This window comes from Hypanus sabinus, chromosome 6 (genome assembly GCF_030144855.1).
Source record: "Hypanus sabinus isolate sHypSab1 chromosome 6, sHypSab1.hap1, whole genome shotgun sequence".
NCBI lineage: Eukaryota > Metazoa > Chordata > Chondrichthyes > Myliobatiformes > Dasyatidae > Hypanus > Hypanus sabinus.
In genome coordinates this window covers 128,311,600-128,338,112 of record NC_082711.1, presented here as the reverse complement: position 1 = coordinate 128,338,112, position 26,513 = coordinate 128,311,600, and the positions used below count along the sequence as shown (strand labels likewise).

The 26,513-nt window shown below is 41.9% G+C and overlaps 2 protein-coding genes across 3 annotated transcripts in view; one reads left to right on the top strand and one right to left on the bottom strand.

Annotated features, from left to right (window-relative positions):
• nup88 (nucleoporin 88) overlaps positions 1 to 5,690 on the bottom strand; it is a 32,859-nt gene extending 27,169 nt beyond the window's left edge. Inside the window, exons 1-2 of the mRNA XM_059972914.1 lie at positions 5,476 to 5,690; positions 3,048 to 3,217 (exon numbers count right to left, since the gene is read on the bottom strand). Of these exons, the coding sequence (XP_059828897.1) occupies positions 3,048 to 3,217; positions 5,476 to 5,682 (377 nt within the window). The 5' untranslated portion in view covers positions 5,683 to 5,690. The remainder of the gene's footprint in view (positions 1 to 3,047; positions 3,218 to 5,475) is intronic.
• Positions 5,691 to 5,756: 66 nt separating this feature from the next.
• On the top strand, positions 5,757 to 25,925 carry rpain (RPA interacting protein). Of its 2 annotated transcripts, none has more exons than XM_059972912.1 (7): positions 5,757 to 5,885; positions 15,378 to 15,566; positions 18,058 to 18,130; positions 18,981 to 19,095; positions 20,826 to 20,889; positions 21,121 to 21,255; positions 25,763 to 25,925. In XM_059972912.1, the coding sequence occupies exons 1-7, from the start codon at positions 5,823 to 5,825 to the stop codon at positions 25,790 to 25,792; spliced, it is 669 nt and encodes a 222-aa protein (XP_059828895.1). In that variant the 5' UTR covers positions 5,757 to 5,822; the 3' UTR covers positions 25,793 to 25,925. The 2 variants fall into 2 exon arrangements, with proteins under 2 accessions (XP_059828895.1, XP_059828896.1); XM_059972913.1 differs by having other exon boundaries at positions 5,769 to 5,885; positions 15,465 to 15,566.
• The last annotated feature ends 588 nt before the right edge of the window (positions 25,926 to 26,513 follow it).

The window sequence follows — 26,513 nt, the reverse complement described above, 5'->3', positions numbered from 1 at the left end:
ACCAGCAATTATGGTCAAAATGACAATAAAAAGTCATTTCCACCATCTTCATCATCCCTAGCGAGGCAGTTAGCACAAACATTCCCCTCGTGACCATGTGGGTCTCCTCTCAGAGACCAAAGACATACCGGTTGGTAGGTTAATTGGTCATTGTAAATTATCAAATGATTACACTGGGATTAAATCTGGGGATTGCTGAAGGGGCATTACCAGAAGAGCCTATTCTGCCCTGTATCTCAACAAATAAAACAGACTTCACATCAAATAAGCCAGTGATAATATACCCAATTCAATATTGCTTATAACACATGAAAACATCCTGACGCTCAGCCATGTCTTTCTAGGAATTCTGTAAACTAGTGTAGTGATTGTGCTTGGTTGGATTCTGTTGAGTTTCAGTTTTGCACCATTGTAAATGTAACATTCTTCCTGCCAGCAGTGTTTTATTTTGCACTATTACGTGGTTAATTCATGGGCCATAAAGCACACGAATTTCCTCTAATTCAAAACAGCGACACACTGAAACCTTCAACTGAGACACTACCAATGCTGCAAGAATCTTGAATGCATTTAGATTTCAGGACCATTTTAATGATTAACAACTTTTAAGTTCAATTTTAAAATCACAGCTAAGTTTAACACAGAAATTTAAGTCTGTAGAACAGTGAACTTAGGACAGTATGCTGAATTTTTAGGACAGTCTATATTTTGAGCTTTTTAATATATTGTTTTTCTGGAACAGAAAACAGACCCCATTTTGTATACAAATAAAACCATTTCAGGACTTGCAATTAAAGGTGTGATTGTAAAATTAAAAATCTCACTTGTGTATAAATAAAGAAATGGTTAAGCAAAATAACTGCATGCCAGTGAGCATTACATCATTGACTGGAGAGGACTTGTACAGGTGTCCCCTGCTTATGAAATTTTGCTTTACGCCACTTCGCTTTTACAAAAGGCCTACATTAGTACCTGTTTTTGCTAACCAAAAGAAATCCAAAGAAGATTTTCGCTTTTATGAAAAAAGGTGCCTGCTTCAAACTTGTGTTTACCCTGAAAAGACTACCATGACCGTGAAGCCTTGCGCGGGCAGGTGTGCGCAAATGCGTGTATGTGCTGTACTTTTTTACAGATTGGTTTTTGGCTAAACCTTCCCGGTTCTGGTAAGTGAAACTACACTGGTCATGCATTATTTCTACTCTATATGGGGTGTGTATTTATCGTATCACTCCTGCTTTTACTATATGTTGGTGTTATTTTAGGCTTAGGTATATGTTGGTGCTATTTGGAATGATTTGGTAGGTTATTTTTTGGGTCTGGGAACGCTCAAAAATTTTTCCCATATAAATTAATGGTAATTGCTTCTTCGCTTTACACCACTTCGGCTTACGAAAGGTTTCATAGGAATGCTCTACTTTCGGATAGCGGGGGAAACCTGTATATATTTGGAAAGGTAGGGGCAGATCAGGAATAGCCAGGAACAGGCTTTGTGTAGGGGAAAGATGGTCACACTAGTTTAAGAGTTTTGTGGAATTATCTAAATGATTGGAGTCAGAGTCAGGATCATACAGCACAGAAAAAGACCCTTCAGTCCATCTAGTCCATGCTGCCCAAGACACCCATTTAAACTAGTCTCATTTGCTTAAATTAGGCCTGTATCCCTCTAAACCTTTCACATCCATGTACTGTCCCAGTGCCCTTTAAATGCTGTTAATGTACCAGCTTCCTCTGGCAGCTCATTCCAAATACGTACCACACACTTGGTGATAAAGCTATCTCTCACTTTCATACTAAATCTTTCCCCTCCCACCTTTAACCTATGCCCTCTAGTTTGATTCTCTAACCCTGGAGAATCCTACACTCTATGCCCCTGAGACATTTCATTCCTCAGTCAGATTCATTTATTTACCACATACATAAAATAGTCTAACGTGTTGTTCATGTTAAAACCAAAGATGGCTGGGCTCAGCCTGTAAGTATCTCCACATGTTCCAGCACCAACAAAGCATGCCCACAATATTCAGCAGAAAAAACATAATAGCAAAACAAGCCCTTTTCTCCCTCCCATCCACACAATATGGACAGGCAGCCTCCGGTACTACAACCTCCAGTCCCTGGCCCAGACCAGCAGACACCAGGCCACTGACTTCCAGATTTTCCAAACCACGGGCTTCAACCATCAGGCCTTTGACCTCCTGGCCTCAACCTCCAGACTCGCAAAGAACTGGACCCTGGGAATCGCCGACCTGGCAGTGGACTGGCTCTCATCCAAAGGCGCGCTGACTTTGGTCATTGACCATGGGAATCATTGATCTTCATCCTCAGCAAATGGCGAACTGGCATCCATCCATTGAGATCCGTGGCCTTCAACCACCAGCTCGTCACCAATTCTTCATTAACAGGCCTTGACCTCAAACTCCCCCTCATCCCCGTCCCTAAACCCAAACCTGATCTCCAACACCCCAAAATCTGAAACACAACCACACCACAACCTCAACAGACATAGCAGCTCGTCACCAGTTTGACTGGATGGTGTGATGCTCATTCTCCAGTAAATGAAGCCCAACTTGTCCAACCTCTTTCTATAACTCAGTCCCTCAAGTCCCAGCAACGTCCTCAGAAATCTCCCCTGCACACTTCCCAGCTTATTGGCAGGGAGACACAATACTCCAAATGGAGCCTGACCACCTTCCTGTTCCACTTGGAAAGCTCGTCCTGCTCCTGACAGTCAGCTTTCTTCATAAGTTATACAAAAAGTGAGATAAAGAGTAAATCTGTCATATCAGAACAGAACAGTTCTGAGACAAGTGTACTAGTAATGCAATTCACTTAAGAACCAATGGGAAAGAATGAACTGCCAAATTCTGTTTACATTTTAGGACATACATGCATGAACTGTAGAGATTTTTAAAAATTAAAATCAAATGCTGCAGTGTAATTGTTAAAATAATTATTTTCCATTAATTGGCAGACTCAAAAACTCATAATAACTGAACCTTAATTGCAGCAGTTTAACTTTTAAAAAAAAAATCACAAAAACTACTTACAGACAATTGATACTGGATTTTCCACCCTCAAATTCAGATCTTTTGCCCCATCGTTGTGGCAGCTCCAATACCATCATACCTTTAGTTCCAATAAGCAGCACATGATGCTGTGTTGGACTAAGCAAGACTTCATTCACTTCAAACAAGGGTGGGTTTATGCAGAGTAATGTCTGAAGAACAAAATGAAAAACTAATGCCATTATATAATAAAACCTGCAGTTACCTTAGAAATACCTTGAGCAGGTCATAATTAAATATCCTGAAGTGAAACGTCAATGTGATACTTCAGCATTAGACCAGACATGGCCTATTTATTGTCAGTTGAGGTCTCTAATGCCACAAGATATAGCACAAAAGACAAAAATGAATTAAGAGGACATTTGCCCCACAGAAGCCACTTAAATTGTGGCAGCTTATTTATTGTTGGTCACTACTAAAAGAGCCAGGTTTTACTGATAAGATCCATCTAATCTGTGACAAGAAACTGCAGAATTGTGGATGCAGCCCAGCCCATCACCAAAACCAGCCTCCCCTTCTGTGGACCCTATATATAATTTGCTCTACCTTAGTAGAGCAGCTAACGTAACCAGAGACTGCACCCACCTCAGACATTCTCTCTTCTTCCCTCTCCCATACAACCAGGCTCAGTAACAGATATTAACCACAGCCTCCTAATACAATAACTCTTGACCTTACAATCTACCTCATTATGGCCTTACACCTTTTTGCCTGCATTTTCTCTTGTAAGCAACTCCTGACGAAGGGTCTCGTCCCAAAACATCGACTGTGCTTCTCCCTATAGATGCTGCCTGGCTTGCTGCGTTTCACCAGCATTTTGTGTGTGTTACTTTATTCTGCGTGCTGTTACTGTTTAACCTTGAAGTGCCTCAAAGCACTGTCATTTCCTGGCAGCAATCTTGCAATAACAGTCACACTGATTTAACATAACACAGGTTGGCATTCTCAGGCTTTACTTATGGACTCTGCAGAGACTGGTGCAGACAGCCCAGCACATCTGTAGATGTGAACTTCTCACTATTCAGGCTATCACTGCCTGGTTTGGGAACTGTACTTCTCTCAATCGTAGGACTCTGCAAAGGGTGGTGTGGACAGCCCAGCACATCTGTAGATGTGAACTTCTCACTATTCAGGCTATCACTGCCTGGTTTGGGAACTGTACTTCTCTCAATTGTAGGACTCTGCAAAGGGTGGTGCAGACAGCCCAGCACATCTGTAGATATGAACTTATCACTATTCAGAAAATTTACAAAGACTGGTGCGTAAAAATGGCCCAAAAGTTTATTGGGGACCCGAGTCATCCCAACCACAAACTATTCCAGCTGCTACCATCTGGGAAATGGCATAAAAGCCACAACCAAGAAGCTCTGGGACAGCTTTTTCCACCAGGCCATCAGACTGATTAACTCATGCTGCCGCAACTGCATTTCTATATTGACTATCCTGTCGTACATACTATTTATTATAAATTGCACATTTAAGTGGAGGTGTAATGTAAAGACTTTTTATACCTCATGTACACAAAGGATGTAAGTAATAAAGTCAATTCAATAGTGACATCAGTATGGATGACAGGCAAAAACATTTTTCTACTGGATCTCAGTACATGCAATAATAATGATCCAATTATTTGGTTTTAAAGTGGAATTATATTGATCAGAGACTCTTCCTTTAAAGTCAAAGAAAATCAGCACCAAGACTTACAAATCCTATGCAACTTTCCTAGCAGCAATCCACTGATAATAATTCCACTGATTAACAAAGCACATGTTGGCTTCTACTTATGAAGGAAGGCAAGTAACAGGAACAAAAGTTTACAGAGAACATGTCCTTAGCTACTAATAATACTACCATACTTTGCACAGGGACAATGTACTTTTAAAATCAAAGATCAACTACATTTCTGCAATAGCAATTGCAGCATAAAGAAGTGGGGACATTACACAAACTGTGCAAGTGCTTAAGTAAATCTAAACCATTAAAGACACATGAGCCATACATCAGGAGATTTGGAGGCAATGATTATTCATACTGACAGCATTGTGGCCAAGTTTGCAGATGATACAAAGACAGATGGAGGAACAAGGAGCATTGCAAAGCCAGGGATTTGCAGAAGGGATTGAGTAACGTGTCAATTGGTGTGGTGTTATGCAATCTGGTAGGAATAAAGATGTGCGCTACTTTCCAAATGGGGAGAGAATTTAGAAACTGAAGGTGCAGAAGGACTTGAGAGTTGTGTTCAGGGTTCCCTGAAGTCTAATGTTCACGTTGAGTCAATAGTAATGAGGGCAAAGGCAGCATCAATCTCAATTTAGAGGGAACTAGAATATAAAGCACCGCTAACGTTTTATAAGGTGACAGAGTTCAGAAGGGTTACCCACCCTCCCCACCCCCCCGCTGCCGACGCTACCTGGTACGAGACGACCCCGGAATTCAGATTCTTGAGGTTGGTGGTATAAAACAGGCTCTTCGCTCCATCCCAGAAGAAGATGTCGCTATCCAGGCAGAAGATGAGATTCTTGGCGGGTTCGTTGAGGCGCCGGCCGCTCTCCCTCAGTTGCCCCAGCAGCGGGTGTTTCAGCAACTCACCCCACCAACGCTCACACACATCCACCATCTTTCCTACCCGCCCTCTATACGTCACTGTCACCCTAGCCAATGGGGTGTCAGGTCGTGTGCATGCGTATTGCGTACAAAGGGCGGGCGAGTGCGCATGCGTTGGCTGGTCTTTGCGGGAGCCGGGCTGAGGGAAGCGGGATGTCGCGGTACAGAAATCTGTTCAAGCCTGGTGCTGCCCCGTGGAAAGAGACCTACAGGAGGGTGAGTGAGCCTCAGCGGGACCAGGGCCCGAATGCTGTGTCCCAGTGCGCTACAGTACCGGCGGAGGGCTGCCTTGGGCCGCCATCATTTGGCACCGTCGGAGTGCTTCCCTTGTAAAGTTAGTATAACGGTGGTTGTAGACCGACATCGGGTGAGTTGGAGTGTGAGGCAAAGAGACAGAAAGTATCCCCTCCCCCGAAAAAACAGAACATAAAAAGTCTCATTCTTTTCAGCATCTTAAATACGCAGTTATATAAATATTACAATGCAATGCTATCACAACAAACATATGTCAGCCTGTGGATGGTTGACTACATCTCAACATTTAACAAAATCATTACTACCGTCCTGACGGAAAGCTGCAGAACCGCCCTCTGCAACTGGATTCTCGGCTTCCTCACCGGAAGACCAGAGTCTCTGTGAATCAGAAATAGCATCTCCACCTCGCTGACCATCACTGGGGGTGTGCTTACCCCACTGCTTTACACCCATGACCGTTTGGCTAGGCACAGCTCGTGCCTTCTATAAGTTTGCTGTTTGATACAACAATTATTGGCAGAATTTCGGATGGTGATGACAAGGTGTACGGGAGTGAGATGGATCAGCTAGTTGAGAGGTGTCGCAGCAGCAACCTTGCACTCAGTGTCAGAAAGACCAGATAATTGGATTGTGGACTTCAGGAAGGGTAAGACACCAGTCCTCAGAAGGATTAGAAGTGGAGAGAACGAGCAGTTTCAAGTCCCTGGGTGTCAACGTTTCTGAGGATCTATCCTGGGTCAAAACGTTGACTTTACAAAGTAGGTGCAACAGCAACTATATTTTATTAGGAACCATAGAACATTACATCATAGAAACAGGCCTTTTGGCCCTTCTTGGCTGTGCCAAAACATTGTTCTGCCTAGTCCCACTGACCTGCACCTGGGCCATGTCCCTCCAAACCCCTCTCATCCATATACCTGTCCAAGTTTTTCTTAAATGTCAAAAGTGAGCCCGCATTCACCACTTCATCTGGCCGCTCGTTCCACACTCCCACCACTCTCTGTGTGAAGAAGTCCCCACTAATGTTCCCTTTAAACTTTTCCCCCTTCACCATTAACCCATGACCTCTGGTTTTTTCTCCCCTGGCCTCAGTGGAAAAAGCCTGCTTGCATCCACTCTCTCTATATCCATCATAATTTTATACACCTCTATCAAATCACCCCTCATTCTTCTACGCTCCAGGGAATAAAGTCCTAACCTATTCAACCTTTCTCTGTAACTCAGTCTCTCAAGTCCCGGCAACATCCTTGTAAACCTTCTCTGCACTCTTTCAACCTTATTAATATCCTTCCTGTAATTAGGTGACCAAATTAATTTGGATTGTAATTAGGAGTTTGAGGAGATTTGTTGTATTACCGAAGACACTTGCAAATGTCTGGAGATGTAGCATAGAAGCATTCCATCACTGTCTGGTATCGGGAGGGGGCCCTCGGGGTCAAAAAAAGCTGCAGGAAGTTGTAAGCTCAGTCAGCTCCGTCACCGGCATAACTTACTTCACTCTGTCATCACGTTTACCGATGGACATTGAAGCCCATGAACTCTACCTGACTCTCTTAATTTAACTTTTTAATGTATACTGTAATACAGTTTTATTATTATGTATTGTTGCTGTATAACAATTTTTCACGACATAAGCCAATGATATTAAAGCTGTTTCTGATTCTGAACTTTCCATGTTAGATTGTGTGTATCCTAAAGATCTGAATTTGGCAATTTGACACTTCCTTTGAGCCTCATAGGAACTGCATCATTATGCTGCATCATTTCTTGACAAGTATACTGCCTACAAATTTCCATATCATATATATTAATTCTGAGCAAGGAATTATTTAACCCAGCATGTCCAATACATAAACGTCTAAGTGTAATTTTTACTCCTTTTGTACCCATCTCCAGTTGAGTTGCTACCAGCCTCTGAATTTTGTATAAATGCCATCCTTTCTTTTCCTTGTCCTGATCTTTGTTGCCACAGTGATCGAATGGAAATTTTAATTATGGCTTTCACCTCCCCTTTATGCAAAGGCACCGCTACTTTGAAAGTACAGTGCAAGAGTCTTGGGCAGATTAACAGAAAATCTGTAAAGCAAAGATGCTTTAAAAATGATGCAATGTAAAGTTTCTAAATATCAGAAAGTTACTTTAAGAGCATTAAGAGGAAACTGCCTTTTGATCGCTGGTGGGATCACTTGCTGCTGGAGGAGGAAAGGCTTGCAACAGTACCCAGAGAATTTTACCCAGGTTTTCTGCATTTTGGAAATGAGCTTGGATGATAGATTTTTTTTCAGTCTTATAGTTTTTTATATTCTGTGTTTTCCACCCGGTCTGACTTGTTTTTGTTGTGTGTGTGGGGAGGGGGATTTGGAGGTTGATGATCCTGTTCCATTTTAGTTTTTTTGTACGGAGAGTGGGATTTGGGGGTAGATGATGCTGTTGCAGTTCTTTCTTGGTTTTGTGGCTGTCTGAAGAAGGAGAATTTCAGAGATAATAAATGAACCTTTGGTTAAATAGTAAAAAGACTAAATCAAATCAGTACCTGTATTTTGTGTGACCACTCTTTACCTTTTCAAACTGCATCAGTTCTGTAAGGTACACTGTCATGCAGCTTTATAAGAAAACTGGCTGGTAGGTGGTTCCAAACATTTTGGAGAACTTGACACAGTTCCTCTCCATCCTTTGGCTGCCTTGCTTGCTTCTCCAGATAATCCCAGGCAGCTTTGATGATGTTGCGATCAGGCCTCAGTGGAGGCCATTACATCTGTTACAGAACTCCTTGTTCTTGTTGAAGAATTGAATTGACTTTATTACTTACATCCTTTATATACATGAGGAGTAAAAATCTTTACCTTACGTCTCCATCTAAATGTGCAATTTGTAGTAATTTATAATAGAGTATGTACAACAGGACAATCAGTATAACATAGAAATACAATTGTATCAGCATGAATTAATCAGTCTGATGGCCTGGTGGAAGAAGCTGTCCTGGAGCCTGTTGGTCCTGGCTTTTATGCTGTTTCCCAGATGGTAGCAGCTGGAACAGTTTGTGGTTGGGGTGAGTCAGGTCCCCAATAAACTTTTGGGCCATTTTCACAAACCGGTCTTTGTAAATTTACTGAATAGTGGGAAGTTCACATCTACAGAGGCAATGGGCTGACCGCACCACTCTCTGCAGAGTTCTGCGATTGAGGGAGGTACAGTTCCCATACCAGGCAGTGATGTAGCTAGTCAGGATGCTCTCAATTGTTCCCCTGTAGAAAGTTCTTAGGATTTGGGGATCTTACTTCAATCATCTGAGGTAAAAGAGCTGCTGTTGTGCTTTTTTCAACACACAGCTGGTATCTACAGACCACATGAAATCCTCGGTGTTGTGTATGCTGAAGAATTTAAAGCTGTTCACTCTCTCAACCCCAGATCCATTGATGTCATTAGGGGTTAGGCTGTCTCCATTCCTCCTGTAGTCCACAACCACCTCCTTTGTTCTTGCGACATTGAGGGAGAGGTTGTTTTCTTGACACCACTGTGTCAGGGTGATGACTTCTTCTCTGTGTAGGTCGCCTAATTATTATTTGATATAAGACCAATCGGTGTTCTTTATTAACTTTGCTGTGTGTTTGGGGTCATTGTCCTGCTACAGAATGAAGTTGGAACCAATCAGATATGATACTGTTTGATTGATGAGAACCTGCTTGTATGTCTCAGCACTGAGAATTCAATTAATTCTGATTGGATCACAACTCCATTTGCAGAAATGCAGCCGCAAACCTGCAGGATATCTCTACTATGTTTCACTGTTGCCTCCAGACATTCACTCATGTAGCATTCTCCTAGCGCTTCTATGGACAAACTCCCTCCTGTTTGAGCCAAACATTTCAAATTTTGACTCATCAGTCCAGGACACTTGCTGCCATTGTTCAGCACCCCAGACGTTGTGTTCAGGTGAGTCTCGTGGCTTTGTTTCCACTTTGGAGGAATGGCTTTTTGGCAGCAACTCTGACATGAAGACTACTTTTGGCAAGACTTCTCTACACTATAAAGAGTGCACCTGTAAATTCCAGTGTGTAAGCTGAGAATTTAGTCCTTAAATTTTGGTCCTAAAATTAGGGGGTTTGTTTATACAGAGGGTGCCAACTTTGGAAAAACGAATACACAGAAGACAGGTTGTATTGGCTGTTTTTGAGTCAAATAAAAAGAAAATACAAATGCTTATGAAATCTACACAAAAGAAAAGATCTACAAAACACATTGTTTCTCAATTTACTTGTACACACTGTTGTCATCAAACATTCAGAGCTTGAAACTCTCACACACTTAATTATCTGACTCTTTGAAAATTGCGTCCCATTCTTCGGCAGTCACCATATCATCGTAAGGATTGTCAATGTCTGCTTCGACATCGTCAGTTGCAGCTTTACTGGCTACCAAACAATACACGGGAATTTTTCTTTCTTTGGGAATGTTTTCCTCTTTAAAAATCATCATCGGTGGTAGTTTGGTCCCATCAGCCGTACACGTTAACACAACAGTAAAATGTTGCTTCTCGTATCCAGTTGTTTTGATAAGGACCGTTTTCTCCCCCTTCTGATTGACAGTGCAGTTGCCAGCAAAATCAAAGAAAATCGGTGTCTCATCCACGTTACCAATCTGTGAGAGTGGTTAAGAATGTGCCTTCTGATGCTTGGTTACAAATGATTGGAAGGCCATAATCTTGTTCTCAAGGTCGCTCAGCAACTTCTGAGCAATCTTTGTTTTTTGTCTCAACACAAGATCATGTCTATTCATAAATCGGGTGCACCAACTTCGTGTAGCTTTGAAATTTTCGCTGACCTCACGGTGTTTTTCGACCCATTTCACTGCTTGAACTCAAATCATTTGTCTGGTGACAATGTATCCAGATGATTGCTGGTGATTCACCCACTCTAAAAGTTTTTCTTCCAGTTCTGGCCGCTGGCATGTCTTTCCGTGGTTTGCACACTTCGTCTTTGGCATTTCCCTTAGTGTGTCCTCTGCCTTTCTCCACTCTCTCACTCTCTCTCATTTACACTAAACTTCTTAGCAGCTGCAGAATTATTCGTTCCTTCAGTAAAATCAACAACCTTCAGCTTGAAGCCAGCATCATATTGCATTTGTCTTAATCTTTTGTACGTGGTGGTCACAAACTCAATACCGAGTACATGTACTGATCCTGCCACCCTGTGTCAGGTTATAACGAGATTACGATGGGCACTAAATGGTTTCACAGGTGTTACATTTCAGAGGATTTTTTACCATTGGGAACCTAATCCAAAACTTCCCTCCCTGATTTATTTATTAAGAATGCACTTATAACGCTCTACAATGTGTAGGCCTGTTTTCTTAGCAGTTCACAAAATTTCCAGGTTCCGGATCCGGCAAAACTGAGTACCGGCATGTGAGATCTCGTAATCTTTTCTGGTTAAATCAAAAATCTACAAAAGGGGTCGGCTTATACAAAGTTAAAATGAAAAAGTCACTTTTTTAACCTTGAAAATGGGTGGTCGGCTTATACACTGGAATTTATGGTATTTATGTTCCAGTGGTATCTGTGAGTTCAGAGCAGATAGAAGAGCTGGACTACTTTTGATTTTCAAAGGGACATCAGTTTGATGTGCAGTTGCAAGAAAAATTATGTGACCCTCTGGGCTAATGCCTGCTATATAAGCTATTTGGAGTCAGGTGTTCCAATCAATAAGATAAGATTGGAGATCTGGGTTGTAGAGGTGTCCTGCCCTATAAAAAAGACACACAAAGTCTGGTTACTTCTCAAGAAGGATCTGTTTATGTGCACCATGCCTCTATCCAAACAATATTCAAAGGACCTTAAAAGAAGAATTGTAGAGATGCATGAAGCTGGAAAAGGCTACAAAAGCATTTCTAAAGACCTGAGTGTTCATCACAGTAAGAGAAATTGTCTACAAATGGAGGAAATTCAGTACTATTCTACTCTCCCTAGGAGTGGGGGTCCTGCAGAGATCACACTGAGAGCACAATATGCGATGCTGGAGGAGATGAAAAAGAAACTAAAGACCTCCAGAAATCTCTAGAACTTCCTAAAGTCTCTGATTATGTATCCACTATAAGGAAAACACTGAAGAAGAATGGTGTTCATGGAAGGGTACCATGGAGGAAATCACTGCTCTCCAAAATAAAACATTGCTGCACATCTCAGGTTTGCAAAAGACCCTCTAGATGTTCTACAAGATTCCGGAACAATGTTCTATGGACAGATGAGACAACACTTGAACTTATTGGCAGAAATTCAAACTGCTGTGTTTGAAGAGAAAGGGCCAGCACACCAACACCAAAACTCATCCCAACTGTGAAACATGTGGGAGGGTGCATCATGGTTTGGGACTGCTTTGCTGCCTCAGGACCTGGACTGCTTGCAATTGTTGGGACAATTAATTCAAAATTGTATCGACATTTTACAGGAAAATGTCAGGGTACTGTCCGTCACCTGAAGCTTAATAGAAGTTGGATGATGCAACAAGACAATGGTCTGAAACATAAGAGAAATCAACACCAGAATGGTTTAAAAGCCTGGACAATATCCAGGCTTGGGCTAATAAGTGGCAAATAACATTCGAGCCACGCAAGTGCCAGACAATGACCATCTCCAACAAGAGAGGCTCTAACTATTGTCCCTTGACATTCAATAGCATCACCATCACTGAATCCCCTACTATCAACATCCTATGGGCTGCCAATGTCAGGAAAATGAACTGGTCTTGCTATATAAACACTGGCTACCAGAGCAGGTCAAAGTGTAGGAATTCTGCAGCATGTAACTCACCTCCTGACTCCCCAAAGCCTGTCCACCATCTACAAGGCTCAGGTCAGGAGTGTAATGGAATACTCACCACTCACCTGGATGAGTGCAGCTCCATCAACACTCAAAACCTGACACCATCCAGTGCAAGGGAGCCCACTTGATTGGTACCCCTTCCACAAGCATCCAATCCCTCCACCATCGACAAACAGCTGCAGCAGTGTGTCCTATTTACAAGATGCACAGCAACAACACACCAAAGTTCCTAAGGCAGCACCTTCCTGACCAACAACCACTACCATCTAGAAAGACATGAACAACAGATACCTGAGAATGCCACCACTTGGAACTCCCTCTCCAAGTCACTCACCATCCTGACTTGGAAACGCAACACTGTTCCTTCATTGTCGCTGGGTCAAAATCATGGAATTCCCTCCCTAACAGAATTGTGGGTGTACCTACAGCTCAGGGATTGCAGCGGTTCAAAAAGACAGCTCATCACCACCTCCTTGAGGGAAACTAGGGATGGGCAATAAGTGCTGGCTTAGATGGCGATGCCCAAATCCTGTAAATGGAATAAATTAAAACAAAAGAAAATTCATACTTTGGAATGGCCAAGTCGGAGTCCATAGCTTAATCCAATTGGGATGCTGTGACTGACCTGAAGAGGGATGTTCATGCAAGATATCCCAGAGATATTGATGAACTGAAATCGTTTTGTATGGAGGAATGGTCTAAAATTCCTCCTCACCATTGTGCAAGTCTGATCAGCAGCTACAGGAAACATTTGGTGGAGGTTACTGCTGCTAAAGGAGGTTCTGCCAATTATTAAATACAAGGGTTCACATACTTTTTCCAGCTTGGACTGTAAATGATTAAACAATGTGTTCAATGAAGACACAAAAGTACAATTGTTCGTGCGTTATTAGTTTAGGCAGATTGTGCTTGTCTATTATTGTGACTTAGATGAAGATCAAACCAAATTTTATGAGTGATTAATGCAGAAAACCAGTCAATTTGAAAGGGTTCACAAACTTTTTCTTGCAACTAAATATCCCATCAACTGCACTCAGTTTCCGTAGTTGACTGCCGTGCTTCTGGTCCTCAACCTTGCCCGTTTCTTCAGAAGAGCTTGGTCAGCACATCTTGAAAGTCTTTCCTGCTGCAAAATTTCTGTTTGGAGAGACCTTGCTGATGCAGGATGACCACCGTGAGTCTTGTTGCTGTGCTTGCTCTTGCCATGGTATAAGAATTGATGATTCTCGCACCATTTAGGAGGGAGATTGAAAATCTGGCTGAGTGATGCCACAACACCAACCTCTTACTCAATGTCAGCATGACCAAGGAGTTGATTATTGAATTCCGAAGCATGCAATCAGTGGTCCATGAGCCAGAACTTATTGGAGGATCAGAGGTGGAATAGGTTAGCAACTTTAAATTCCACAGTGCTATTATTTTGGAGGGCCTGTTCTGGAAGTGCAGTTACGAGGAAAGCACAGCAGCACCTTTAGTTCCTTAGGAGTTAGTGAACATTTGGCATGACATCTAAAATTTTGACGGACTATTATAGGTGTGTAGTGGAGAGTATATTAACTGGCTCCTTCATAGCCTGGTATGGAAACTCCAATGCCCTTGAATGGAAATTCCTACAAAAAGGCCTAGTCTATCATGGGTAAAGCCCTCCCCAACATTGAGCACAATTACATGAAATGCTGTCGCAGGAAAGCAGCATTTATCATGGGGACCTCTAGCACCCAGGACGTGATCCCTTCTTGCTGCTGCCATCAGGAAAAAGGTACACCAGCCTCAAGACTCACCACCAGGTTCAGGAACTGTTACCACCCCACAACCATCAGGATGTTGAACCAAAGAGGTAACTTCATTCAGCTTCACTTGCCCCCATCATTGGACTGTTCCCATATCCGATCTACACACTTTCAATGACTCTTCATCTGAATTTCTCTGTTTATTTCTTTTCTTTTGTATTTGCTCAGTTTGTTGTCTTTTACACTCTAGTTGAATGTTCAAGTTGGTGCGGTCTTTCATAGATTCTATTATGGTTGTTATTCTATGGATTGAATGTGCCCACAAGAAAATAATCTCAGATGTATATGGTGACGTACATATGGTTACTTTGAACATGGTGCTGAATATCTGCAATGAGTTGCCGGAGACATTGGAGTTGGATACAAATAAACTTAGTGAGTAAAATTACTATCAAAGTGAATGTGAGTTAAGAGTGACATGAGGAACTACTTTTATGTAGTGTGTTGGAATCTGGAATGTTCTGCATTCAGATTCAACTGAAGTTTGTTATAACTTAGAAGAGGGAAGTGGATAAACACTGAGGGAAAATTTGCAAAGGTATGAAGAAGGGGCGGGAATAGTGAGTTACTGTGGCAGAGTGCTGCTGATGGAAATTTGCCACCTCTGCATAACTACCATGATTACCCACCAGGTGATGGATACACCATGTGTATCACTCAGTCCAAGCCAAGCTCCAGAAGTGACCAGATTTAAAACAAATATTTTAATAGTCCTTTTCTTGGCTTCAGCAGTAAATTTCTAGGTGACTGTGTGTGGTGTGTGTGTGTGTGTGTGTATTTTAGATTTTTGTTCATTTGCTGTATGAAGCATTTATGATGAGTGTTAATCTTCTTCTCCTTTGATAGAGGTGTGTTGCAAGACTGAAGAGCAGCCGAGCAAAGCTGTTGGAAAGGTACAGGCACATGGGAAATAATTCGGGTTGTAACTTACAGGAGACCTTCCTTGTGCGGGAAGTGATGGAAGAAGAATGGATAGCCCTGAAGGCACTGGACACACATCTACCATCACTGTGGAAGAAGGGGAGTTTGTCAGAGGTTTGATAATTTACAAACTACTGGATTGATTAAATCCTATTTTGTTGGTTTTGAGATTATTGTACAAGTATGATAAATTATACTCATAAATTATAGGGCCTCTGCCCTCAATGTCCTCTGAGTCCTTACCACTTATGAAATAAGAGCAACAAATATACTTGCAGTGTGTTTCAAGTCTTAATCTTTCAGTAATCAACAATTAATGCATATGTCCTGTAACAAATATTTTGATTTGTAAGGAATGAAGAACTCTAGATGTGTATTAATTGAATTTGTATTGATTTAATGTTTCATTGAAATATCTTGAGGACCAGTCTGATATTTCAGTACAGTCTTATTCAGCTTGATACATTACTGTTTTGATATGTTTACAGGACCAAATACTACTCTGCAAGTCGTTAGCCACATAGCAGGGTCCAGAGGGAGCACAGTTCTCCTTTCAATGTAGCTGTACTGAGCATGAAGTTGTGCAGCAATATTTGTTGTAAGTGAGACTAGTTACAGATACATTGAAAGGTCTGTGTAGACCTTGACAGAGGATCTGTCCCAGTTAGTTCTGAGCAGCAATAATAGTGAATGTCTGATGGGAACAATAGTGTTGGTTTATAATAGTTTAGAATTCCCTTACTGTGTAAGAAATATTTTTTAAACTTTCCCATTGTTTGCCTGAGTTTTTTTATGCTTGCCAGATCTTTATCCTTTTAAAGTCAATTCTCTGTTCTTGTTTCTCTTGCTGCTATCACTTTTTGTCTTAAGTGCCTTAATTGATTCTGCAACCATCAGCTTGGGCAGGTCAGGCAGCATCTGTAGAAAGAGAAACACAGTTATATTTCAAGTTGAAGACTCTGTCAGAATCGGGAATGAGAGAATACAAATTAGTTTGAAGTTGTGGAGGAGATGTTGGAAAGATGGATTGAAAAGGGAATGGAGTCGGCAGCACCTGTGGAGCAAAGAGGGATTGTTAATGTTTCAGGTCAAGACCCTTCACCTGGATTGAAAGCTGGAGGGGAGATGACTGCAATAAAAACTGTCTTCATATTGCCTGAACTACTGGGTTCCTCCAACATCTTGTGTATTGGACACAGGGATGTCTGATTGGGTGAGGCTAGATTGTCAACGTCTGTAGTTTCTTAATTTTCATATAATTGGGCAATGTATACAGAATCTGACCCTGTTCTGATGACAGGTTTCCAAGCTCTGCTTCTCTTTCCACAGAGTAGGTGGCACTGTGGTGTAGAGCTGCTGCTTGAGCTCTGGTGACCAAGGATTAATCTTGACCTTGGGTAGTGACTGGGTGCCCCATTCTCCGTCTCCCCCAAGTGCTGTTGATTTTCCCATCTCCCAGAGAGGTGTATGTCAGGTTAATTGGCTACTATAAATGACCTTACTATGTGGGTAAGTGACAGAAGCTGGGAGACTTGTGCTGATGCGGGACAAATAAAATGGGATTATTATAGAATTAACATAAATGAGCACTTAATGGTCGAGGAGGACGTTGGGCTTAATTATTTGCTGAATGACTGTGATTCTGCTGCTGCCTGACCTGCTGACTGTCTCTAGCACTCTCCACACTGCCCCCACCCCAAGTCCCAGCATCTGCAGTTTTCACTGGTTATTTTGAACAACATTTATTTCACACAGGGCTGTTTGAGTGGATTAACTCAGTTGAAATGGAGTTGTAGAAAGATACAGCCCAGAAATGGACCCTTTGGCCTACTAAATCAGTGCTGGCCACCATCCATGTATTTTCACTAATCATACTTAAATATCAATTTTCTATAAATTCATGCTAGGTGAAGTGGGGGGGGGGGGGGTGGTGGGGGGGGTTGGTGCAACCAGAAGTTCGAGAAATCGATGTTCATGCCATCAGGTTGGAGACTACCCAGAGGGATTATAAGGTGTTGCTCCTCCAACCTGATAGCATGAACGTTGATTACTCAAACTTCCAGTAATACTCCCCCCTCAACATTCCCTACTCCCATTTTCCTCTCACCTTATCTCTTTACCAGCCTTCCATCTCCCTCCCTTTGGTGCCCCACCCCCTTCCATGGCCTTCTGCCTTCTGTCAGATTCCCCCTTCTCCAGCCCTGTATTTCTTTAACCAATCAACTTCCCAACTTGTTCCACACCCCCCCCCCCCCCCCCAGTTTCACCAATCACCCTGTGGTACTTCCTTTCCTCCCCTCCCCTCACTTTCTTACTCATCTTTTTTCCAGTCCTGATGAAGGGTCTCAGCCTGAAACATTGACTATACTCTTTTCCATAGATGTTGCTGAGTTCCTCTAGCATTTTGTGAGTGTTGCTTGAATTTCCAGCAGCTGCAGATTTTCTATTTTTTGATTATCACTTTCGTTGCCTGCTCTGAGAGTGCATTTTCTTAGTACCTGCATCAAGGAATATATTGGCTTTGTTTTAACTTTATGGTTCTACTTTGTTCATTTTTGTATATTCATTTTTTTGAATGTTTTCTTTTTTCTTGTTTGAAACCTAGGTGCTGAATACACTGGAAAATATAAGTGAATTGGCAGAGCTTGAAGAAATTGAACAGGAACTCCTCAGTGAAGGTTGATGCTTTTATAAACCATACCACTTAAATTAACATTGCTACCCTACCTCCTTTCTCTTTGGACCTGTGTTTTTGAAACGGCTTATAACCTGAAGATGGTTGTCCTGTCCAGAAAGGCTGTTGTATCATATGTTACTATCTGAACTGTCAGCTCATCTATTTCATTGGAAATGCTAAATGCATTCAAGTCAAGACCGAGAAGGCTTTGATTTTTTTTACACACCTTTTACTGACTCTGGATTTGTTCTGTGATACATACATTTTACATTTTCTATCACACTTGGCTTGTCAATTCCCCCTCACTGTCCTGTGCACCATTATATCATTTCCCCTTGATTTATTGACCAAGCTGTTCTTGGAACTCTCCTTCCTATTTGGCTTAAAGCCCCATTTATGCAATTTATCAATATATTGGTCCTGGCAAGGTTCAGGTGAAACCCATCCCACCACAGAGCTCTCTCTTTCCCTGGTACAAATAAAACCATTCTCACCTGTGGCAAATTTATTTACATTAGAAATAATTGTGCTTTCATCCCTTGAAAAACAATCATAATTTGTATTAAAATGAAATATGGGAATTAACACAAAACTGGAATAACAAAAAGAACAATATCAGCGGAGGAATTGGAAGAAGTTTGTGGTATGTTGGTGGGATAATGGTGGTGCAAAACAAAATATAATGATAGAATTAACAAGATAAACAGAAGAAAATAGAATTGTCTCTTTACTGTTTAAATTTTGAATAAACCATAAGGAGCTTCTAAAAGGTTGTAGTTTAGGGAAGATTTACACAAATTAGCAATTATGATTCTAGTAGTGATTTTTGTTTTTTCTTTTTCACCCTTTAGAACAAGCCATCATAGAGGAGTATGAGGCCAGTTTGCGTTTCGATGATGCATGCTTGAATGCTATTATTGAAGGACTTAATGATACTGACAAACTCGTGTGCCCTCTTTGTAACAAGTGAGTATTCTGGAAATAGGTTATGAACTGTATTTGTGGATGATTTCCTGGATGTTTTATGTGACATCAGCGCCGGACTCTGGAGCGAAGGTTCCTGAATTCGAATCCAGTGGGGCCACTCCCGGACACACTTTCCATCCGTGCCGGGTTGAGTGTCGAGCTCACAACTCGGCCTTGTATGAAAAAAAAAAACACTGTGCTGTGAGAAGGACATGGGAGACCACTCGCACAATCTTTCCTCCAAGACAGCCACTTGAAAAAAAGTGGTCGCCGAGGCTCTAGCAGAGTATGGCACACAAAAAAAAATTTGTTTCAAATAGATTGAAATATAAAAAGGTAAAAGCTCCTGTTAGAAAGGTGCATTCAGTTTTAGCTTTGCATTTTTGGAGAACAGACAAGCCATGGAGAGGGCAGAACAGATAAAGGGCTAAAATTTGTTTGTCTAGACTAGATTCGCATTCCATGTAGAAGCTAGAAGTAGTCTAATTGAAGAGTTTGAGAATAAAAACAAATCTGAATTTAAAGTTAGTGCTAGACTGTTTTAAGGGGTCTCAGAAAGCACTACTTCACAGTTAGGATGGTGGAAATCTGGCAGCATTTATGGAGGGGAATAAACTGTCAACGTTTCTTGCTGAGACCCTTCATTAGGACTGGAAAAGAAGAAGACAGGAGCCACAATAAGTAAGAAATGCCTGAAACATTGACAGTTTATAGATATTGCCTGATTTGCTGAGTTCCTCTAGCATTTTGTATGTATTGCTTCAGATTGGACTACTCTTAGTGGGTATAGTTGTTTAATTTGTGCCCACCTCTTTTTGGCTTCCTTGCTTCTGTGTTAATGGAATTATTATAACTGAAGTTAGTAAGCAGTTGCTTAAATAATGTCCCAGTATTGTTTTTTTTTTTGGCTTTTGCAATGTGCTAAAGTTCACACAACAACTTGTACTGTGAACTAACTGGAAAACTGAGAAACTATTCGTCATTCAGCATGTTCTTCCAGTCAGTTCTAGAGGAGAGGCTCTGCAGTGATTTGTTAGGACAATCCTTCCTGAACAGAAATCCAGTTTAAGTTTAGAACTGCACTCTGTTATAAATTAGAGAGAGTGCAGAGACGATTTACTAGGATGTTACCTGGGTTTCAGCAATTAAGTTACAGAGAAAGGTTGAACAAGTTAGGTCTCTATTCATTGGAGCGTAGAAGGTTGAGGGGGGATTTGATCGAGGTATTTAAAATTTTGAGAGGGATAGATAGAGTTGAAGTGGATAGGCTGTTTCCATTGAGAGTAGGGGAGATTCAGACGAGAGGACATGATGTGAGAGTTAGGGGGCAGAGGTTTAAGGGAAACACGAGGGGGTATTTCTTTACTCAGAGAGTGATAGCTGTGTGGAATGAGCTTCCTGTAGAAGTAGTAGAGGCCAGTTCAGTTGTGTCATTTAAGGTAAAATTGGATAGGTATATGGACAGGAAAGGAGTGGAGGGTTATGGGCTGAGTGCAGGTAGGTGGGACTAGGTGAGATTAAGCGTTTGGCACTGACTAGGAGGGCTGAGATGGCCTGTTTCCGTGCTGTGATTGTTATATGGTTATATTTAGGGGAAAATGGATAAAGGTAAAGCTAGTAGATCGTATTTTGACAGAATTGCAAATCTGATATGATAACCATACTTTTTTAATGTACATGTTATATGCTGAAATAAATTAATCTAACCAAAGCTATGTTTTTTTTTGTAGAAATTACCTGAGTGTTAGTAGTGATGTTATAACTTGCTCATGTGGAATGTGCATTAATACACAGGTAAGCTTCTTGCACAAACCAATCTAACTTCAGTTTCTTTCCTTCATGGGAATAGAAAATTCCGTCCATTAATGGTCAAAATACATCAGCTATTTGACCTCTAAACATCCATTTTGTATGTCTAGAAGTTCGTACCTTTGTTTCTTGCGTGAACTCTACTTCCAGTACTTACTGAAGAGTTTACGTGATCATTATTGTTACCCCACGATGATTCCATCTGTTTGCTTACAGGGGATGACGGTGCAGCAATTTCGAGCCCTTCTTGAATACAATGTCACAGAACATAGCAGCGTATGTGAATGTTGTCCAGTCTTCTCTGTGGTGTATGGTACAGAAACAGAAGCTATGCTTCTAATGAGCTGTCAGGTGAGTGTGGTGATTTGTTTTGTTTAGTATTTTAGCATTTGACACAGGATAGGGCCTTACCTAGTACTGTTACATCATTAAAGTGTCTGCTGGCACATAGGCATAAATTTAGCAGCTAGACCATGTATCTGTCCTTGCTCTGCATATTTTTATACTCTTGCAAGTATCCCTTCTGTTTCTTGTCAATGTTATCTAGACCAAGGTTGAGCTTTGTGTGACTCCTGATCACCTCTTCCAACCTCTGCACTGCCTCTGTAGTCAGTCTGCTTCATCATGCTCAGCCCTGTCTACCTGGTAATCTACCGAATCATTTCCTTTGTTTGAGTTCTGAGTAACTTTTATTATTTCCTGCTGCAATTTCTGTCCCTTATTCATGGCATCACTGTTGTCAGTTTGGAGCAGCTTTGATTGAGTATTTTTTTTTGCTGCAGTTGTCATAGAAACAGAAATGGGAGTGGACCATTTGCTTGTTGAGCCTGCTCTGACATTGAGCAAGTTCTTGGCTGATTCAAACTTGGCCTCAACTCTGCTTTCCTGCTTTCCCCATCCCTTCATGGTAATTAAATGACTGTCATTCTCCACCAAGAGTGTACTCAATGATTCTATCCCTACAGCTCTATGCGGAAGTTCAAAGTACCTTTATTATTGAAGTATGTATACTATATACAACCCTGAGATGCATCACCCTACTGGTAGCCACAAAACAAAAAGCCAGTAGAACCCATCAAACACCAAGTATTCAGGAAAAAATCAAATCATGCAAACAATAAAAATAAATAAACAACATTCAGAACTGAAGTTCATGAAAGTTGGACAACAGCCACAAAGTCAGTAACAGCCAATCTAGGAGAGACGAGTAAACCTCATGAAGAAGCAAGCTGAACATCACCACCGGCCCCAACACCCTGACCTTTTCAATCTAGCCCCGGGCTTAATCCTGCCTGGGGCCCTGCCACTTTTATACGCTCTCATGCCTGAAATGTGATTCGGCCATAACTGACCTTTACCGTTTAGCCCAGTGCTTAAATCAGCTTGTTTCTTGCTGTTGGGCCCAGGCCCTGCGCCTCAGTTCTGCTGCTTCGAATCATTTCCAAATCTGTCCTGAGACATCAGTTCACACTGCAAAGATGTCTGGTCATATAGGTGGTTCAAAAGCTTGACTCCAAAAGGGAAGTTACAGGATATTGATTGTTGTGATAATTTTTGAGAAAAATTGTACTTAATACAGTAATTAATTGTTGTTGCTGTGCTTCACTAGCCCCATTTAAAACCTGGTTTATACCAACATCCATGTTGATCTCCATCAGAACTGTGGTGCCTCTTAACCTGAAAGTAATTCTAGACATTTCCATGACAGGAGTGTAATCTATATTGCCAACCGGACACTCCCATGACAGGAGTGTAATCTATATTGCCAACCGGACACTCCCATGACAGGAATGTAATCTATATTGCCAACCGGACACTCCCATGACAGGAGTGTAATCTATATTGCCAACCGGACACTCCCATGACAGGAATGTAATCTATATTGCCACGAAGTCATTCCCATGACAGGAGTGTAATCTATATTGCCAACCGGACACTCGCATGACAGGAGTGTAATCTATATTGCCAACCGGACACTCGCATGACAGGAGTGTAATCTATATTGCCAACCGGACACTCGCATGACAGGAGTGTAATCTATATTGCCAACCGGACACTCCTATGACAGGAGTGCAATCTATATTGCCACCCAGACACTCATATGACAGGAGTGCAATCTATATTGCCAATGCCTTCCCCACAAACTTTTATGAATCTGTAAGATTACCTCAATTTAGTGTAGGCCCAGCCTTTCTTCATATATCAATCAATTCATCACAGGAATCAATCTATTGAATGCCAAAACTGTATACAAGATGCCAGGTGTGGTCTTGCCAACTTCCCCTAAACTGGCACCAAACTTCATTACTTTAATACTGCACCCCTCATGCAGTGAAGGACTGCATTCTATTGGTCTCTCAACTTGTTGTTCAACTTTGTAGTATGTATTTTCAGACCCATACAAGCCTTTGTGCTACAACATAAGACATAGGAGCAGAATTATGCTGTTTGGCCCATCTATATCCTCTGCCATTCAATCATGACAGATTTGTTTTTCCTCAACCCCATTCTACTGCATTCTCCTTGTAACCTTTGATACCTTTACTGATGAAGTACTATCAACCTCTGCTTGAAATATATCCAACGACTTGGCCTCTGCAGCTGTCCGTGGCTATGAATTCCACAGATTTAAAGAAATTCCTTGCCGGCTCAGTTCTAATGCAAAGTAGCGTTGTGTCATCACACTTTGTTTTTTTAAAAATTCTTCTTTCCCAATTGGGAATCCCACATTTTCCCATATAGAAACAGCTTGTTCATTTCTGTCCTGAACTTGTTAACTTGTATATTCTTGAAGTGTTAGTTCCAGTACGTTTGGACCCTTCACCAAGCCAGCAAGATGTAAAAATCCACAGACTCACGATCCCTGTGGTCCAAGAGTGACCCATTCTGTTAGTCAGTGGTCACCAACGTTTTTGCACCGTGGACTGGTTTAATATTCTTGTGGACTGGCCGGCGGGTGGCGGTGGGTGTTAAACGCGACGGGAATACAGCGATACTCGAAGGAGGTTCCTTATGTCCAGTCTATTCTGCAATTTAGTTTAAGTGGCTATCAGCACTTGCTTCTGTCCCGCATGCTCATGTTTTTTTTTCCCACTCAGAAAAACTCAATGGGTTTGTCTTTAAGTGCAGGGTGCATGAACTCAAGGTACTGAAGCAGTTTTGAGGGCTTCATTGCCTCATTAGACAGCCTCTGGGCCCGAACTCCAACTTCCCGCCCGCCCGCCGCCAGACACCTTGGCCAGGTGCGGCTGGTCGTGGGTGGGGTGAGGGCTGGAGGTCCCCATGCCGGGGCTGCGGCTGTTGCACTCCGGAGAGAGCGACTAACTGAGCGAGGGGTGCGACAGAGTGCGTACAGGATCCCCTTGTAGGATCTATCAGCCGACAGAAGTTTGGCTCGAGGGATAACTCTCGGTAGATGGCAGTGAGGTAGCTGCTCTGCTACTTACAAAACCCTGAACCTGAATTAGGTTGTCTGCGAATACTTTATCACCAGGTTCCTCACGTACATTTAGTGCGCTAAACAGGTTTAGAGGCAGTGCCCATCTGTCCGTGCTCCAGGCCAGTAGCGACGGCACTTCTCGGCGGCTACGTGAGGCGGTCAGTTACCTGAGGCCAACTAGTGATCCCTGGCAAGAGGGTGTCACTCCGTTTAGGCGACTGATGACCTCGTGTGCGTTCATGTTCAACAGTGGGCGTGACAGCCAATGAGGAAAGGTGCAGCTGACTCGTATTGTTTCTTCGAGGCCTGGTAGCACATGCTTTGCTACCAGGACCAGTTGGGGACCAGTGCTGTTAATTATTCAGTTCCCTTTCAATTCCATTACACCCAACTTTGCATGGCCTTTTCTTGTGCAGTACCTTTCATGCTTTCTAGAAATCCAAGTACACTACAGCTAGTAGTGTACTTTATCTATTCTGATTTTACATTGTCTGAGAACTCCATAAGAAGTGACAAACACAATGTCTCTTTTTGCAAAGCAACGTCTGTTATCTTAAAGCTTTCTACATATGTTGCTATTACTTCTAAATTAACAGATTCCTGATGTCAGCCTCACTCTCTCCCTCCTTTCTTAATTTATATTTGCTGTTTTCCAGTCCTGGAATCCAGAGTGTAACCAACATGTCCAGTACAAAAAGGTACATTGTGGAAATGGATATCTTGGCTTAGTGAAACTCTGGACCACTATGCAGCCATTGCTGTCCCTTTAAGCCTCAACTGCAGGCTGTTATGTCCACACACCACATTAACTGTGCATTTCCCTGTAACCCACTGTTGTACATGATTCCCCTTCCACTTAAGTACACCACCAAAAATAATTTAACCCAGGCAGTTAATCCACCCACCACCCTACCTTTGGGACAAGGAAGGAGCCAGACCGTGGAAGTATGACAGTACCGAAGGTCAGAGTGAAGCTCAGGTTGCTGGAGCTGTTTCGCAGATGCATGTCCCCATCTGTTATGGTCCTTGTAGTTAAAGCACTGGTCATGCTGTATCTGTAGAGGTAGTTCCAGAACTTGATCGAAAGTACATTTGTATGTTTCCAAGCATGGTGGTCTGAGATTTGGAAGAGAAATTCCTCCTCGTGTGATATGCATGAATGTATATTCATTTTTACATTAAGTTGTGAAGGGAAGAAAATTATCCCACTAGTTGTATGACTGCAAATTATTAAAAAGGATGCCCCCTTCAAACTAATCTACTCAGTGGACTTGTGCTCCCCCACAGCAATGTAACCTGACATCAGTTTTCTATGGTAATACAAGTTATCTTTTAACTACAAAATAGTTAATGTCTTCTAATTTACTTTAGTATACCACCTTGTGTTAGTTTGTGTTACATATTTGTTTTTTCTTTCAGGCTTGTGATTACCTGTCTGTCATCCTATAGTCCCATAAGTCTTCTGAGATCCTGTCAGAAAAATAGCGATGAACAAATATCTCTTCAATGAGAAATCTATACTTTGCCACACTACACTGTATGTTCTGCTTTCTACCTTTAATAAAGATATTTTTATTGTGTACATATGTATATTTACCCCAAGTGGAAAGTTACTTTTTAAAATTCATCCCCTCCCCTCCCCATGTGGTTCAATAAAACAAGAATATAATACCAAGTTGGACCTCAAGGATGCAATAATAAGTTTTGTCTGTATTTGGGGATGGGACAAAATAACAGTTCATTGCTTCAGCCACATTTTTGGTGCCTATTTAAGTTGCCTTTGTTGAAAGGATTTGATTGACATACTTAAATGAACAGAATGAAAAGGAAACACGAGGAAATCTGCAGATTCTGGAAATTCAAACACACACAAAATGCTGGTGGGACACAGCAGGCCAGGCAGCATCTATAGGGAGAAGCGCTGTCGACGTTTCGGGCCGAGACCCTTCGTCAGGAATAACTGAAAGGAAAGGTAGTAAGAGATTTGAAAGTAGTGGGGGGAGGGGGAAATGCAAAATGATAGAAGACCGGAGGGAGTGGGATGAAGCTAAGAGCTGGAAAAGTGATTGGTGAAAGTGCTACAGAGCTGGAGAAGGGAAAGAATCATGGGACGGGAGGCCTCGGGAGAAAGAAAGGGTGGTGGAGGGAGCACCAGAGGGAGATGGAGAAC